At 43.2% G+C, this 16,092-nt stretch overlaps 1 protein-coding gene across 4 annotated transcripts in view; it reads left to right on the top strand.

Moving 5' to 3' along the window:
* Positions 1-16,092, top strand: part of FBXW8 (F-box and WD repeat domain containing 8) — a 120,624-nt gene that overhangs the window by 46,806 nt on the left and 57,726 nt on the right. For all 4 annotated transcript variants that reach the window (XR_004032064.1, XR_004032065.1, XM_003274438.4 and 1 more), the window contains exon 5: positions 9,769-9,926. Coding sequence is in view for 2 of the 4 variants with exons in the window: in XM_003274438.4 (XP_003274486.3) it covers positions 9,769-9,926 (158 nt within the window). In the remaining 2 variants the exon portion in view is untranslated. The remainder of the gene's footprint in view (positions 1-9,768; positions 9,927-16,092) is intronic.

A 16,092-nucleotide genomic window follows, 5' to 3' on the forward strand; every position in this document is an offset into this window, starting at 1 on the left:
TTTGAGCCAAGTGTGTAAGAAAGGAAAACTCCCCTTCGGCGACCCCACACTCTCTGGGCTTCCATTACCTCCATGAGCGCCTTCTCTAGCCCTCGCTCTTGTCTTTCTCTGCTGTCACTTGACCACTTAGCAGGGATATGCAGCAGCGCAGAAAAGACCTGCACCAGTTGTTTTCTTTGTTGGACAGATAAGTGGACGTGCCTTCAACTGTGACTGAGACATTCAGACACAACTTTTACTTTTCTTTTTCTGCGAAAATTTCTCATTTCTGTAACTTGAGAAAAATTTGTGTTCATAAGTCACCAGTCTCTACAGAATCAGTCACCTGTCTTTCTCTCAAAGTTCAGTGCCTGTCTGCATTTGTATCTATGATCTGCTGGACCTCCTGAAATGCTAGCGAGGTTTAGTGTGTGTTTTCCTTGTGTTTTAGCAGAAAGTTTGTCTAGATAGTAAGTGATCAGGAAACGTGTCTTTTGTTTGTTTCTTTGATTTATTGTGGTAACAGCTCTTAGAATTTTAGAATGTTTTGAAAATTGTATGTTTATCCTTGAGGAGAAAGAATAGAAGAAAGGGGCATATGGAAACATCCCTGTTCTGTTTCGTGATGCTTAGACTGTTCTCATCTTCCTTCTCCCCAGTTGCCCTCTGGAAGTTGAGTGTTGCAATCAGATGACATCATGAATTTAAAAAAGTCACAGTATAAAACCTGAGGTGCAGGGCTAGGTGTCGTTTGCCATAAGTAGTGAAGGAGAGCCACCTAGTGAAGAGTGCATCTCAGGTAGAACCAGTAGCTCCTTGGAGGCCTTGTGCCAGCTCTGCTAACCATTAAGCCATTAGCTCACCAGAAGCTTTTATCAGATGCCCAGGAGTATGATGGCGTTTTGCAATAAACTCCCTCCTCATTGTTACTTGAGATTCATAAGGCTAAAGCATTCTAGTTGGCATAAGAAAACACACTTTTCTATTCACATGAGAGGACATTTTCTCTCTTTTGGTTTAAAAAAAAAAACACCAAGCACCCTGTTTGTGTTGAGGTTTTTTTTCATTACTCCTAAATATTTTCTCCCCTGGTTTCTGCCTTTTTAGCATACAGTTCCTGCCTTTACTGGAAGGAGCAGGACTATGTATCCATGTTTCTCCTCTGCCAAGTGTGGTTGGAAGGAGAACTGTATCATTTGTTGCAAAATATTAGCGCTCTTCTTTCCTTAAAAACACTCAGTTGTCCCATTTTTGCTTCATTCCTTTTGAGGCAAGTATGCCCAAGTAGATTCAAAACAAAACTGCCTATACCTCTCTAGCAACCAAGTGATCTCTGGCTGCTGCTTCAGCTGCCAGACATGGCCTGATTCAAATATGTTTTTATTTTTCTGAGCCCCATTCATACAACCTGGCGTCAGAGTGAGAGGGTTTCCAGTTCTTTGTAGACAGAGAGCAAAATTTGGAGCTTCCAATTTATATATGTAAAAATTGGTGTCTGAATCTTTGGCTGGTTCAGTTTGCCTGTAGGCCCTTCAGTGGAATTTTATCATTGTTTACAATTAAGAAGTATAACCGCATGTTCTCACTCATAGGTGGGAATTGAACAATGAGAACTCATGGACACAGGAAGGGGAACATCACACTCCGGGGACTGTTCTGGGGTGGGGGGAGGGGGGAAGGACAGCATTAGGAGATATACCTAATGCTAAATGACGAGTTAATGGGTGCAGCAAACCAACATGGCACATGGATACATATGTAACAAACCTGCACATTGTGCACATGTACCCTAAAACCTAAAGTATAATAATTAAAAAAAAAAGAAGTATTGGAAAATATAATTTCAAACAGGCCAGGCACAGTGGCTCATGCCTGTACTCCCAGCACTTTGGGAGGCCAAAGTGGGTGCATCACTTAGGGTCAGGAGTTTGAGACCAGCCTGGCTAACATGGTGAAACCCCACCTCTACTAAAAATAGAAAAATTAGCTGGCCGTGGTGACACGTGCCTGTAATCCCAGCTACTCGGGAGGCTGAGGCAGAAGAATCGTTAGAACCCAGGAGGCAGAGGTTACAGTGAGCCAAGGTCGTGCCACTGCTCCCCAGCCTGGGCAACAGAGTGAGACTCCATCTCCAAAATATAAACAGAGTCATCTAAGGTAACTTGAAATACCTTGCTTTTAGCTATGTTGTCCTCTGCTTTTTCCAGTAATTACAAATGTACCTTGTTATTAGCTGGGCACAATGGCATGCCTGTAATCCTAGCACTTTGGGAAGCCAAGACAGGTGGGTCACTTGAGGTCAGGAGTTTGAGACCAGCCTGGCCAACATGGCAAAACCCCTTCTCTACCAAAAATACACAAATTAGCCAGGCATGGTGGCACACACCTGTAATCTCAGCTACTTGGTTGGCTGAGGCACAAGGATCACTTGAACCCGGGAGGCGGAGGTTGCAATGAGCCAAGATCATGCCACTGCACTCCAGCTTGGTGACAGCGAGACTGTCTCAAAAAAAATTTTTTTTTAAAAAGGACCTTTTTATCGACTGTATACCATGCCAAAATATGAATAGCAGCTTTAATGTGAATACGTATATATTTGCCCTGAATTTAAAAATATTTTCTGTTCAGGAACTGAAGCCCTCAAGGATGGTGTTTCCAACACTCGCTTAGTTTTATATGAATGTGTAAAAAATAAATACTGCCTATGGATTACTTTGAGGCTGTTGAGATAACAGATGCTTTGTAAATAACATAGGTATAAGGTTGTGTGAGATAAATGTTGCCCATATATACTTACTAAGGACATGCTTTCCATTTTTCTCCTTTTTTAAAAAAAACTTTTTCCCCTAACAGTTTTCCTTTAAACCTTGTTTTGTATAGATTTTCTGCTGCTACTTATTGTGACATTGGACTGTTTCCCATAAGGAATTCGACCATTACCCGTTAGGGACCTCTTTTTAAAAATACTTTTAAATTTATTTATTTTCTGCTGTGAGGTATACATGCTCTTCTGGTAAATAAGTCTGAGGTAAGATATTGATAAGTGACTAGAGGAGAGCATTACATTTATTATATCTTTAATGAAGGAGCTCCAGAATATCCTTAATAAATACTGGTGAACTCATGACTGCATTTATCCATCTCTGGTTCTCCGAGGAATAATGGGAAGGGCCACAGCTACAATAACTCTGCATAATCATCATTGACTCTGACTCTATTGATTGTGATTAACCAAGATGTATGGAAAACAGTTTTAAGTGTGTAGTGCATGTATCTCGTAAAGTCCATTAAGACGTTCATTATTTTTCAATTGATGCGTCTTAAGCCCCACTTGATGTTTGTTGTAGTGCGTTTCCACAGAAGGACTCTGCACTGTGGGATTGAGTTCATTTTGTTAATTGCATAATACAACCCCGTCATGTTTCATAGAAAATAGTAAATACTCTTGCTTTTATTGATTGGTATTCTTTGGTATTACTGAAGAAAGTATGGAGCAACTGAATAGTTCTTCAAACTTTTATATGTTAAGGGCACGAATGTTTCTTGAAATGTGGACACTGCAGTTTTAGGAGCCTCTGCCTGATTGCTCAGTAGGCTTTAAACCACTTCCATCTTCTGGGTTTAAGTCAGTAGATTCATTCATTCCGTCAACACCCACTAAGCATAGATGAATACCACACACAACCCCCTGGGTCATGGGGAGTTTATAGGCCGCCAAGGGATCCAGTTACTGGTGTTTACAGAACACTGTGGGAGGTGTTAGGGTTGGGGAGGAGCACGGTGCCATAACATGCTAGGGAGAGGCACCTCGTACAGGCTCAGCATCAGGCTAGCTTCCTGCTGGGAAATGACTTTCAACCTGAATCCAGAAGGATGACTAGGACTTGGCCAGGTGGAGTTCTGTATGGGGCAGAGATGCTGCCCTCCTCACTCCCCAACCAGCAGTGATCATGAATAACCCATTACCGCATTTGTTTTTCTGGTAAGCTGGATGAAACACAGCTTCAGAATCCTTCTCAACACAGAGCTCTAGGCAGCCACTACCATGTATTGGATTTGACACACAAATGAAAGCATTTGCTGTTCCTGGCCTGAAGCCTCATAACAGGGCCCCTCTTGGCTGCTCTGGGTGCCTGATCAGAATAGAACTGTGACTTGGTTTCGGAGTGGCTGTTTGTGTATGATCCTGTAGAGAGGGAAGTCTTACAAACGGTTCCATATGTTCTCCTGCATTCCCTGAGAAGCAGGCATGGGAGGCACAGGTTGCATCTGCTCAGCCCCCAGTCCTGCTCCCAGCATACTGAGCCTTTTCTGTTGGCTTCTCACCTTCCAGTTGCAATTTAGTGGTCGAATCGATGGGTTAGGGTCAGGGGCTGGGCTGTGTCCTGCAAACCTGAGTCACAATATTGAAAACAATAAATTCCTTATGTTGCACTTAAATGGGGGTGGTTCTTAAAAGCAGTATTTGTTTAAAGACAGTGTCATCTGAGGAGGCAGAGTGGCTTGTTGGCTAAGCAGTGATTGAGGAAAAACCTGGGGCACATTTTGATCCCAGCTGTGCCACTAAAATGTTTCTTGTGACCCTGGGTAAGTCACTTAACCTTACTTCTCAGCATTCTTAAATCAAAACAACCCCCCAGCTTGCTAGGAAGGGCCTTAAAAAATTTTGTTTTTAGCAAATAAGAGCTGACACATGGAAGCAAAATGGAAACGCTGCTGGATACTTACGAAGATGAAAGGTTGTTTTTAGCTGTACAGTATTTATTCCTTCTTATTCTTCTAGTCCCTTAGTCCAATAAGTAGTCTGCTTATTGGAAACTTACTAGTTAATGAAAGCTCTTTGGTGGTAAATCATTTTAAATTGTCAATCCCTCTGGCGTGCAGAGCTTGAGAGAGGCTCTATTCCCATTCTTTCAACAAAAAATCAGCTATGGTCTCTGACCTATTTATTTAGAGGTAAACTCAACCTTGCCAAGTGTAGAAAAGACTGGGAAAGCACACAGCTTCACTGGGCTGGGGCATATCCTCATTTGGAAAAGACTTCTTTCTTCAGTTTTTCCTTAGTGTTCTTACATCAGCTAGTATATTAGTTGCAGTTGTACTTTGCACAGTCGCTAATTAGAGAGCCATCAACATTGGGGTCCAAAGGCTTACTGACAATGTAACTGTCATAGTGGCATCTTAATTGGTTGAGTGTAATTGTCATTAGGCAGTGATAAAGACATCTGGAGCTCTGGAGAAAAATCAGCCCTTTTTTCCTACCTCCATTTGTTATCTGTTCTTGCTGCTCCTGGCCAATGTTAAGCACTTTTAGATCACATTTAGGGTTTGGTCCAGGTCCCTCTGCCCCAACCTGTGTTTTACCCTACCAAAGATGTCTGTTTCCTTAGCACAAGTTCATTAGCATGGAGGCTGCCTCCCATGCTATTGTGGCTTTCACTTAGGTTAGATTTGAGAGCCCGCTGCTGAGTCATAATGCAGTACCTGCTGCAGTAGCATATTTAGTCTCAGTTCCTGTCAATACAGGAGACGTAGAGGCTTTTATAGTTTACCTCCTGAGTCATTTTGCAGCAAAACACTTATGTTATTATCATACCTTTGGTCATGGAGAATGAAGTTAATTTAAATAGATATATGGAAAATTTCATGTTTATTGAAATAATTTAGCTTATCCCGTTTTATAGTTTTTAGTCAGTTTGGAAATAAGTGAAAGCAGTCTAATGCACATCAGTGTGTATATTTTGGGTGTTTCACTAATCATTACCACTGGAAAGTGGGCAGTGGAAATAAAGAGGTACCCCTCAAGCCAGTCAGGTTGTTACCTGCAGACACCCCCTTTCAGTCACCATTTATTTATGATTAGCTCTGCATAAGGCACTGTAATGGAGGCTGTGGCACTGCGGTAGGGCCTTCTTGAAGACTTTACAGTCAAGTTGTGGAGACGATCAGTGCATACGGACTGTAGTAGTAAAAGCAGTTTCTTCAGATAAAGGGCATAGTAGTTGAGTCAGAAAGCTTCACTCAGGCTTCATGGAGGAGGGGAGGGCCTGTGTTAGACCTTGAGGGCTTGGTAGGATTGGGCTGGGTTGGTGGTTCTCAATCTTGGCTGTATATTGAAAACATTGATGTCTGGTTCTATCCCCAAATGGTCAGATTTATTTGGTCTGGGAGGCTGGAGTGCAGTGGCACAATCTTGGCTCACCGCAACCTCCACCTCCCAGTTCAAGCGATTCTTTTGCCTCAGCCTCCCAAGTAGCTGGGATTACAGGCACGCACCACCACACCTGGCTAATTTTTGCATTTTTAGTAGAGATGAGGTTTCACCATGTTGGCCAGGCTGGTCTCGAACTCCTGACCTCAGGTGATCTGCCCCCACCCTCAGCCTCCCAAAGTGCTGGGATTACAGGCATGAGCCACCGTGCCCAGCCTGTATGTGGACTTTTTAAAGCATTCCAGGCAATTTTAATGTGCAGCCCAGGCTGGACCCCACTGGGCTGGGAGGTGAGGAGGTGAGGCACTGCAGGCAGGTGGGGCAGGGAATCAGAATTCAGAGGCAAGAGCATTTGGGATCCTCTCTGGAGGCCAGCCCATGTGAAGGGAGAGTAGAAAATAAGGCTGGGGGGAGGGGTGGAAGTTAGTTTGTGGTGGGTTTTCAGTAGGTCTCATAATTAAAATTTCATTCAATAAGGTGTTAAGACGTAAGACCTTATAGAGGGTTCTCTGGGTATATGACAAGCGCTGTTCTAGTCTGACTGTTCTAGTCATTGCATGCACAGCTATGAACAAAACCCAGGCCCTGAGCTCGGAAGCTTCAGGCTGGTAGGGAGACGAACAGTGAGATGATCACAGAACACTGCCATCAAGGTAGATCGTAGTGCAGTGTAGTGTGGCACGTGAGGGAGAAAGGAAGTAAAGGAAATGGTTCCAGAAGAAAGATTCGTGCAGTCAGGTGTTTTGAAGGGCTTGGCTTGTGAGGGGAAGATTGAATGGAGGAAGCTCGGAATCAGGGAGCCTGTAGTAGTCGGGTGTGAATGTGAGGTGCTGGGGGATTTGGACCAGGGTGGCTTCTCTGGGAATGAGCGGAACAGAACAAGCTTGGCACCTGAGCATATATAGTGGTGTGGGTGGTGGGCCACAGCGGTGTTGAAGGGGCTGCTCTCCTTCTGTACCGGTGACCTGGGACTGATGATCCCATTGATAAAAATAAGGAATTCAGACACAGGCTAGCTTGGCCATGAGCTGAAGCATTTGATTTTAGATGTGTGGAGTCACAGTGTGAGTGGACCAACCTCCTCTGTGGGAGAAAGGATTGCCCAGGAGCCCCTCAGATATGAATAGAGTGCTGTTATCTGTGGGGTTCCTGCCCTCCCTCTCTTCTCTTTCTCTGAGTAAGGAGGAGGCTCAACAGTTTCTGTTTCACAGCTCACTATTGTCTGGTTCAGCAGCGAAAGCACCTTTTTCCCAAGCTTTGTTGTTTTGCTGTCATTTTGGCTCCGAACTCTTTGTGTTCAGGGAGCTGCGGGGCTGGAGCAGAGGCCACCTAAACCATCTTTCCTCTCCACCCTCGCCTCCCCACTGTGTCCCCTGCGGGGGCATCACTGAAAACAGTGTGCAGACTGCTGGTGTGGTGTGACACATGGTTAGCAGGAAGCAGAAGGACAGAGACTGGCGAGAAGGAAATACAGTTTCCTAGTTTATGTACTTCTTTTTCTCAACGTGCCTTACTTTTTCTGATCTGAATTCCCTTTATCTTTCTTTCACTTACCATCTCTGTATTTCTGAAAGACGTTGCCATCCTTCTCATTTTTTCTGAATTGGCTGGTTCCTGTCACATAGAATTTAACCTTAAGAATCTAGTCCCACAGTCTAGACATTCAAACATGTCTCATCTGTTGTGTCTCTGTAGCTAAGCAAGTAGCCTTACTCCAGCGAATGGCCTGAGTCGTTCTCAGGGTGTCACAGTGAGCCCGGTATTTTGAGGGCAGTGAGGTCCGGGGTATGTGTTCTGGTATAGGGTTCCTCATTCAGAAGGGTGAGCTGACCGCTGCCTGGAGAGCCTGGGGGCCAGTGGCCGTGCTTTGACCGGGGTGATCTCAAGATCTTCCTTTGCTTGCACGTCGCTAGGCTTAAGGACATTCATCTTGTGTTTCTGTTTACTGGAGGATCAGTGGTCAACCCAGAGGTACAGCAGGCCAGGTTCAGAAAGCACATCTCTCCCGTTTGGCTCTTTATCCCACATGCACACTCTCTGGGTGCCACCCTGCAGGTAGAGAGCCAAGTTCTCCAACCAAGGAATTGGGGTGACAGAATGGCCTTTGGACTGTGCAATGTGTGTATTTACTGTAGATGAAGAATTTGGGTGCAGTACTACTAGTAAACAAAGCACTCCTGAATCAGAGTACTTCTCTATAAGAAATTCCACCTGAGGCCACTTGTGGTGGCTCACACCTGTAATCCCAGCAATTTTGGAGGCCAACATGGGTGGATCACTTGAGGCCAGGAGTTCAAGACCAGCTGGGGGCAAAACCCCATCTCTACTAAAAACTAAAAAAAACGAACTAGCCGGACATGGTGGTGCACGCCTATAATCCCAGCTACTTGGGAGGCTGAGGCAGAAGAATTGCTTGAACCTGGGAGACGGAGGTTGCAGTGAGCCAAAATTGTGTCACTGCACTCTAGCCTGGGCGACAGAGTGAGACCCTGTCTCAAAAACAAACAAAACAAAAACCAAGAAATTCCAGATTGATCTTCTGTAGCTACTTCACTAATGTGTCACATCATAGATTTCAGTGACTCAGTGAATCTCAGAGGTTATCTCATCAACTCGGCAAAGAAACCCTGCAGGAACTATGGCTAGGGCCTCAGGAAGATTGTGAACCCCCTTAAAATCATTGGCCTATCTTAGTGATTGTGTGGTTCTATCATGAGGCCCTTAAAGGCATTTCTCACCCCTTTTCCCCCCATAATATTCAGTTGCTTTACAAGTGGAGTAAAACCCTCTGCAGCAGACATAAGCAACATAGCTTAAATACCTTGGTGATGGGCAGCACCCCACTTTATCATCTGGCCATTGTGTCATCTTGGGGGCCTCGTGTCTGAGTAGGTTGAGTCTGGCCCTGGCTTTGATGGAAGGAGTCATTTGTTGGAGTGGCACTAGTCATAGGAGAGAGTGAGTACTTCTAAGTGGGCAAAACTGGGGAGTGTCGCGCATTCAGCAAGAGCTTTTCATGAGCAGGCAGCATTGTCTGGCTGCTAAAGGCAAGATTTAATTGTTTCAGCAAATCAATTAGTCTTTAGGGACTTTAATCAGTCAAATCTGATGCATGGATGAGGTATTAGAAAGCCTGTGCCTATGAGACCATTAGTTCTGAGTATCCCTGCAGCATCTCTCTCTGTCTTTCATGTGAGTGATTGTGTGTATTTGTGGGTAAATAGTGGGGCTTATACAAATTTCTGCAAGTGATCCCTGTAGTGGGAGAGCTTGCAGGAGCAGATTGTTGTAATAGTGTAAAAGGAAAAGCAAGGAGATCTTGCTACCCATGTCTTACTATTGTTTTCTCATTTGAAATTGTCACCATTGTGCTGTGAGAACGTGAAGCGTGTTCACAGCCTTCTGTCATCTAGTTGACATTTTCTCCTGTTGGAGTCACTCATCTACACAGTGCCTCAGGAGTGGCTCCACACCACCCGATTCTTACTTGTCTGTTGTTGTGAGGCTCTATGCATTTTCCCCACCACAGCCCTGCTCTTCAATCCCCTTTTGGAACCAAGTGTGTCGTTCTCTTCCAGATATACATCAGGGGATGTGAGAGTGTGGGACACCCGCACCTGGGACTACGTAGCCCCCTTCCTGGAATCAGAGGACGAGGAGGACGAGCCTGGAATGCAGCCAAATGTCTCCTTTGTGAGGATAAACAGCTCGCTGGCAGTAGCAGCTTATGAGGATGGTAAGTAACCACAACCCTCCTCCCTATTAAGGAAAAAAAAAAGCTTTACAAAAATTAAGCAGCTGTGGCCGGCTCCCCCCCGTAATCCCTCCATACGTACACGTGGGCACACACACATGTTCACACACATACACTCACTCTTGCCTTTATTTGAAGAAGTTGGCCAACAACCGTCAATGCATTAGTAGGCATTGGAACACAGCACCCATTAAAACTGGTGTTTAATTCCTACTGGAACTGTCAGGCTGGGCGCTAGTGCCAGACACAAGGCTGGCCAAAGCATCTTAAGCAAATAACTTGTTTGATGTAAAATATTAAATATACTTGGCCTACTTTTCCTTTAGCCTCTGCTCAGCCCAAAGGGAATAGTGAAAAAGGGATAGACATAGATCATCTGCTGATAAATGTAGATATAGAAAAATAAAAGTCAGTGCTTACCTTTTCCTGGCACTTAATATACCATACAAGATAATTGGTAATAATATGTTTTCTCTTTGACATTGATAGAATTATTTTTGTACATGAACAACTATGGATTTTTGGAACTAGGCAGGAATAGTCTAAAGTTAGCTTTACCTATGCAAAGAAACTCTTGACAGTGTATAACTACTAGAAATGGTCATTTCAATGGCCATGATATCCAGTATGCCCACCTGTCATGCTCCTATCCTCCATTATGTTGTGAAGTGTTGAATCTCCACAAGCTTCATGTCCCTACTTGCCCAAAAGTTGGGACCACAGCATATTTCAGAATGTTAAGTGTTCATGTCATGGCACCACTGCAAATCTTCAGAGTCAGTGTGACATTAGCAGGTGGCTCAGAGGAGCAAAACTAAAGTAGCTAATGGGGAATTTTATACCCATGTGCTGTTTAAAAATAAAAATTAGGGCTGAGATCTTACATATATACCTATATATATTTGAGACAGGGTCTCACTTTTTTGCCCTGGCTAGAGTGCAGTGGCACTATCTCAGCTCACTGCATCCTCGACCTCCTGGGATCCAGTGATCCTCCCACCTCAGCCTCCTGAGTAGCTGGGACTACAGGCGCATGCCACCATGCCCAGTGAATTTTTTTTTTTTTTTAAGAGATGGACTTTCGCCATGTTGTCCAGACTGGTCTTGAACTCCTGAGCTCAAACTATCCACCTGCTTCAGCCTCCCAAATTGCTAGCATTATAGGCATAAGCCACTGTGCCTGGCCTTGAAAATATTTTTATATTTTATATAATTTAGCAACGTGATGTTGGTTTGATGTTAGTAGACACTATTGATCAATTTCCTTTTCAGCCTATAGAAATTCAGCTAAGCTGTTTCTGTGGTATAATTAATATTTCATATGTTTATTGAGACCCTGGATAGATACCATAAGAGCAGCTTGAACATGTTTGCTACTTTCCAAATTATCAATGAGTTTTTTTCCAAAATACCTATGCAAAGATTGCAGTACTTTTAAGTTAGAATCATATAGTTTTAGGATCATCTAATAGCCTTCCCCTACCATTCATACACACTAACGTGCACACACATATTCTTCTACAGAGGGGGAAACAGAGGTGCAAAGAAGCCAGGTAGGTTGAAGTCAGCAGTGAATCCAGAACTGTGATTGTGTCTCCAGGGCTGTGCTGCGGTGGTCGTGCTGTTTATGGAATCCTGAACATAAAGACTCTTGTAGAAATGTGCGCCCAATTGATTTGCAGCCCATGTCTCACATCTCGTGAGCTTGAAAATACAGCTTGAGGTGATGTGCAGGGGTGGTGCTGCTGGTTTTATATTGTGGGAATTGTCTTCGTTCCCCTCATCCCCTGTTGTTGCACAGAAATATTGGGAAACAATGTAGGCATGATAAAGAATCTACTTTTTTTTTTTGAGACAGAGTTTTGCTCTGCCACCCAGACTGGAGTGCAGTGGCACCATCTTGGCTCACTGCAACCTCTGCCCCCCGGGTTCAAGTGATTCTCCTTCCTGCCTCAGCCTCCCGAGTAGCTGGGATTAGAGGTGCCCACCACAACAACCAACTAATTTTTGTATTTTTACTAGAGACGGGGTTTCACCATGTTGGCCAGGCTAAGAATCTACTACTTTCTTTGGTAAATGCTTAGCAAGTGATTGCCAAAATGTATTTTAAATTCTTTTTTTTTGAGTCATAGTTAGAATTCAAACAGAGCAAAAATGTATATAAAATGACAAAGAAAAAGTATGCAAAAAGAAGTTGAGGTATTCCTCCCTGTCCCACTTCTAGGCCCTCTCGCATTTTACTCATGGGGGGTCCTGCTCTGTATACTTTTCTGCACCTTTTTTTTTTTTTTTCCTTATAACCTAATGGCACATCTTGGTGATCTTCCGTATTCACACTTACAGGGTAAACCTTATTCTTTTTAATGCCTGTGTAGTACTGCATTATGTGGCTGTACCATCATTTATTTATTAGGGCCCTCATTGATACACATTTGAGTTGTTCATTTTTGTTATTGAAAACAGTGCTGCAAGCAATATGCTTGAACAAATGCCAGGATGGACTTGTCCAAGGGTGGCCCTGGGGTGAGGTGCTAGTGATTGCTAGGTCAGAGGCTATGGCTGCTTTAGGCTTTGATAACTATTGCCAAATTGCCCTCCAAAGAGGTTTCACCAGTTTATAGTGTCACCAAAAGTATGTGAGAGTGACTGACAGGTAAAAATGGCATTTTATTATTTTTGTTTGCCTTTCTTTAATTACATGTGGACATCTTTGTGTGTTGTTAGCTGTTTCTGTTTCTTTCTCTGCAAATTGTTTGTTCTTGTCTTTCTTCATTTTTCTTTTGGGTTGTCATCTTTTCTGGTTGAAAAGAAAGCTTGGGAAATAATCCTTGCCATATGTATTTCCAATATTTTTTCAGTATGTCATTTATTCTTTTTTGTTTGGTTTGAGACAGAGTCTGGCTTTGTCATCCAGACTGGAGTGCAGTGGTGCGATCTCGACTCACTACAACCTCCGTCTCCTGGGTTCAGGCGATTCTCCTGCCTCAGCCTCACGAGTAGCTGGGATTATAGGCGCCTGCCACCACGCCCAGCTAATTTTTTATATTTTTAGTAGAGACAGGTTTTCACCATGTTGGTCAGGCTGGTCTCGAACTCCTGACCTCAAGTGATCTGCCTGCCTTGGCCCCCACAAAGTGCTGGGATTACAGGTGTGAGCCACTGCGCCTGGCCTGTCATTTATTCTTTAATGGACTTGTTTTCTAGAAGGTACTTGGCGTGTGTGAACGATTTTAATTTTTTACTTTTTAATGTATAAGTGAGTGGGGTTTATTTTGTAATTTAATGTTTTTGATTACTACATTTTTAGGGTTCAAAGATCAAAATAATATAAAGTTATGTGTTGAGAAATCTTGCTGCCACCCACTTTTGTCTGCTCCATTCCGAAGTAACCATATTTTTTACTTTCTTGTATATCCTTGTATTTTAGTATTACAAGTACAAGCAAATATGAGTGTGTATATTCTTATTGCCCCCTTTTTAAAAAACAAAAGGTAGCATACTATTTACTTTACATGATTCCATACCTTGGCTTTTTTCTCTAAATAGCATATCTTAAAAGGCAGTGCATGTCTGTGTACAGAGAGTACCTGTTTGCACACCTGAATGCTAATTCCATTGTGTATAAGCACTTTGGTTTATTGACGGACAGTTGTGTTGTGTTTGCCATTACAAACAGTGTTGTGGTGAAAAACCTTGTAAAGATCACATTTCACGCAAGTGCAAGGAGGATTGTTTTCTGGGTTATAGGGTAAATGCAAGTGGAGTTTTACTATTTTATGCTGTCACCAGCAAGCCATGAGAGTGTGCGCGCTTCCTCACAGTTTTGCCAACAAAGTATGTTTCCAGCTTTTGGGTATTCATCAGTTTGAGAAGAAATGGTCACCAAGTGTAGTTTTAATTTACATTTCTCTTAGTGTGAGAAAGGTTAAATTTAAAAAAAAATGTGTACCTGCTACTTGTAGTTCTTTATTTTTCTTCTGTTACTGTTATGGCTTATTTTTTATATTTTTATCTTGACAAGTTCGTCTTGGATTAGTATGCAATGTGGTTCCAAGTACATCTTTCTTCCAGCATCTCTTCTCGGAGAGCCCATTTCTACCTAACTGGTTTGAGGTGCTGCCTTTATAAGCTTTTAGCTATGAAATTCACTTTGTATCTGGATCTGTTTCTGAACTTTGTGCTCTGTTTCAGTTGGTCTGTCTGGCAGCTTACATTTACATCAAGCTTGTCAGTCTTGTCCTTTGGGGTTTCACGTCATGGTTGGGAAGATGATTACTCAACACCTGGGTAAAATCTCTAAGTGCTTCCAAGGCTGCAGTGTTTCCATTGAAATCTTTGATTTGTTTCAAGTTCATTTTGGTGTTAAGGGCTCTTGCTTTTTTAGAGCCCTTGTGTTTCCCTGCTCCCCTCTCATGCTAGGCTTGTTTTATTGGTCTGATTCGGGTTGTTACTGTTTCTGTGATAAACAACAACTTCTGTTCTTTCCCCAGACCTCAGGTGGTGTTATCTTTGGTCCCCCTTCAGTTTAACAGATCGACACTATGATATTTACACTAACATTTTCATGAATAGCTACTTCTGGGCAAAGACAGATTCAAATAAGCAAACCCACATTTTTATATTACTTCTTTCCAGGAGCAGCTAACTAGCACTTCTGAGGCAGAAACATGACAAAAAAAGGAAATTTACCTTGTGGGTTCTGCTGTCTAAAATTTGTGACACGGAAAAGAATAAGATAATAAAATGAGTTAATGAACTTCAGTTCTCTGTGCCAAAGTGAGGCTCTTTAGCCATTGAAACGCCCTTGCTGGTCTACACGCACATTCTTGGTGGAGGGAATCGTATCCAGAGGGGGAGATGGAACCTGCTTTGGGGAAAGGGAGTCATCCCTGCATCCCTTTTAGCCTCTTTGCCCCGTAGGAACACTGTACACGCACCTGGGGTGTTGAGATTTGGCAAGGTGATCCACAGTTGTGATTTTTTGAATTCCAACCCTCTGGCCTCATATTTCTTCTGTCTTGTTTCCGATTGTCAGCACTGGCCATCCTCCAGTTTGATTTTACCACTAATTGTGTTGCACGTTACCATACCGAAATGAATCAAATCAAAATGCTTTTCCTGGAGCATTAGATAAAGCAGGCGAAGGTTCTGAGTAATGAGCAGATGCTGCTAATGCAGGGACGGCGGAGACCTTGCCAGGACTCCATCTGCTCTGTGCTTGCCTGCCTTTGGCCTCGTGCCACAGCATTAGGGAATGGCAGTGTGCTCGAAACCCGCTCCCTGGTCATAGAGTTTGTCTTGAAAGCTCGCTCTTTGGTGAGAAATGAGATTACACACTTCTTAGGTGCAAAGAAGTTTTTATTTGTCCCCCTCAGTGGAGAGAGGAGAGACGCGATCTGGTGCATATTAGCATGAGGAAGCCTAGATGGGACAGCCAGCAGTCCTCTTTATACGGTGCCATCAAGCACGGCAAAGTGGCTTATCCACCTCCGCAACACTCCCAGTGCAATTGTCTGAACACACACATGCTCCATTGTCCAGGACTGTGGCTGGCCAGGGCCAAGGTGACTATGATTTCTCACTGACTGACGTATCAACAATGGAAGGGGGTGGGTCTCTCCAAGCTGCTTTTTAGTGGTGAACAGTAGGGCCATGTTTTAGTTAGATGGCTGTGGAGACTAGGTGCTTCTAAAGTTTTAAGATTTTGTTTTTAGTAAAAAATAGTTCTTCAGTTGTTTTGCTTGTATCTTTTGTTTGTATGTTGATGATGACATTTGGATGTGATGACATGGCCTTTGAATGCAGTAAACAACTACCCCCCTGCCCCCAACATTGAAGTTTTAGAAGTGATTCTTAACATGTTAAAGCATTGCTTGCGAGAAGGCTAAGGCAATTGATGGATTGTGGAGAAGTTGATTTTTTTTCAAGGCCTTTCTTTTCCAGTCAGTCTTGTCCTAAAAGTTTCAATGATCAGTTCTTGCCTGGTACCTTTGCCTACTCACCCTTAGGTCCAGGAATCTAGTCTTCATATTCAGACACTTTGCAAACAAAACAGAATGAGACAACTTTCTAACAGAAACCAAAAAAACACATGAGGTATAGTCCTTGTAAAAGATAGGGTGTGTTTATAAACCTAAACTTTTTTTTT

The sequence above is a fragment of the Nomascus leucogenys genome, chromosome 10 (genome assembly GCF_006542625.1).
Source record: "Nomascus leucogenys isolate Asia chromosome 10, Asia_NLE_v1, whole genome shotgun sequence".
NCBI classification, from domain to species: Eukaryota; Metazoa; Chordata; class Mammalia; order Primates; family Hylobatidae; genus Nomascus; species Nomascus leucogenys.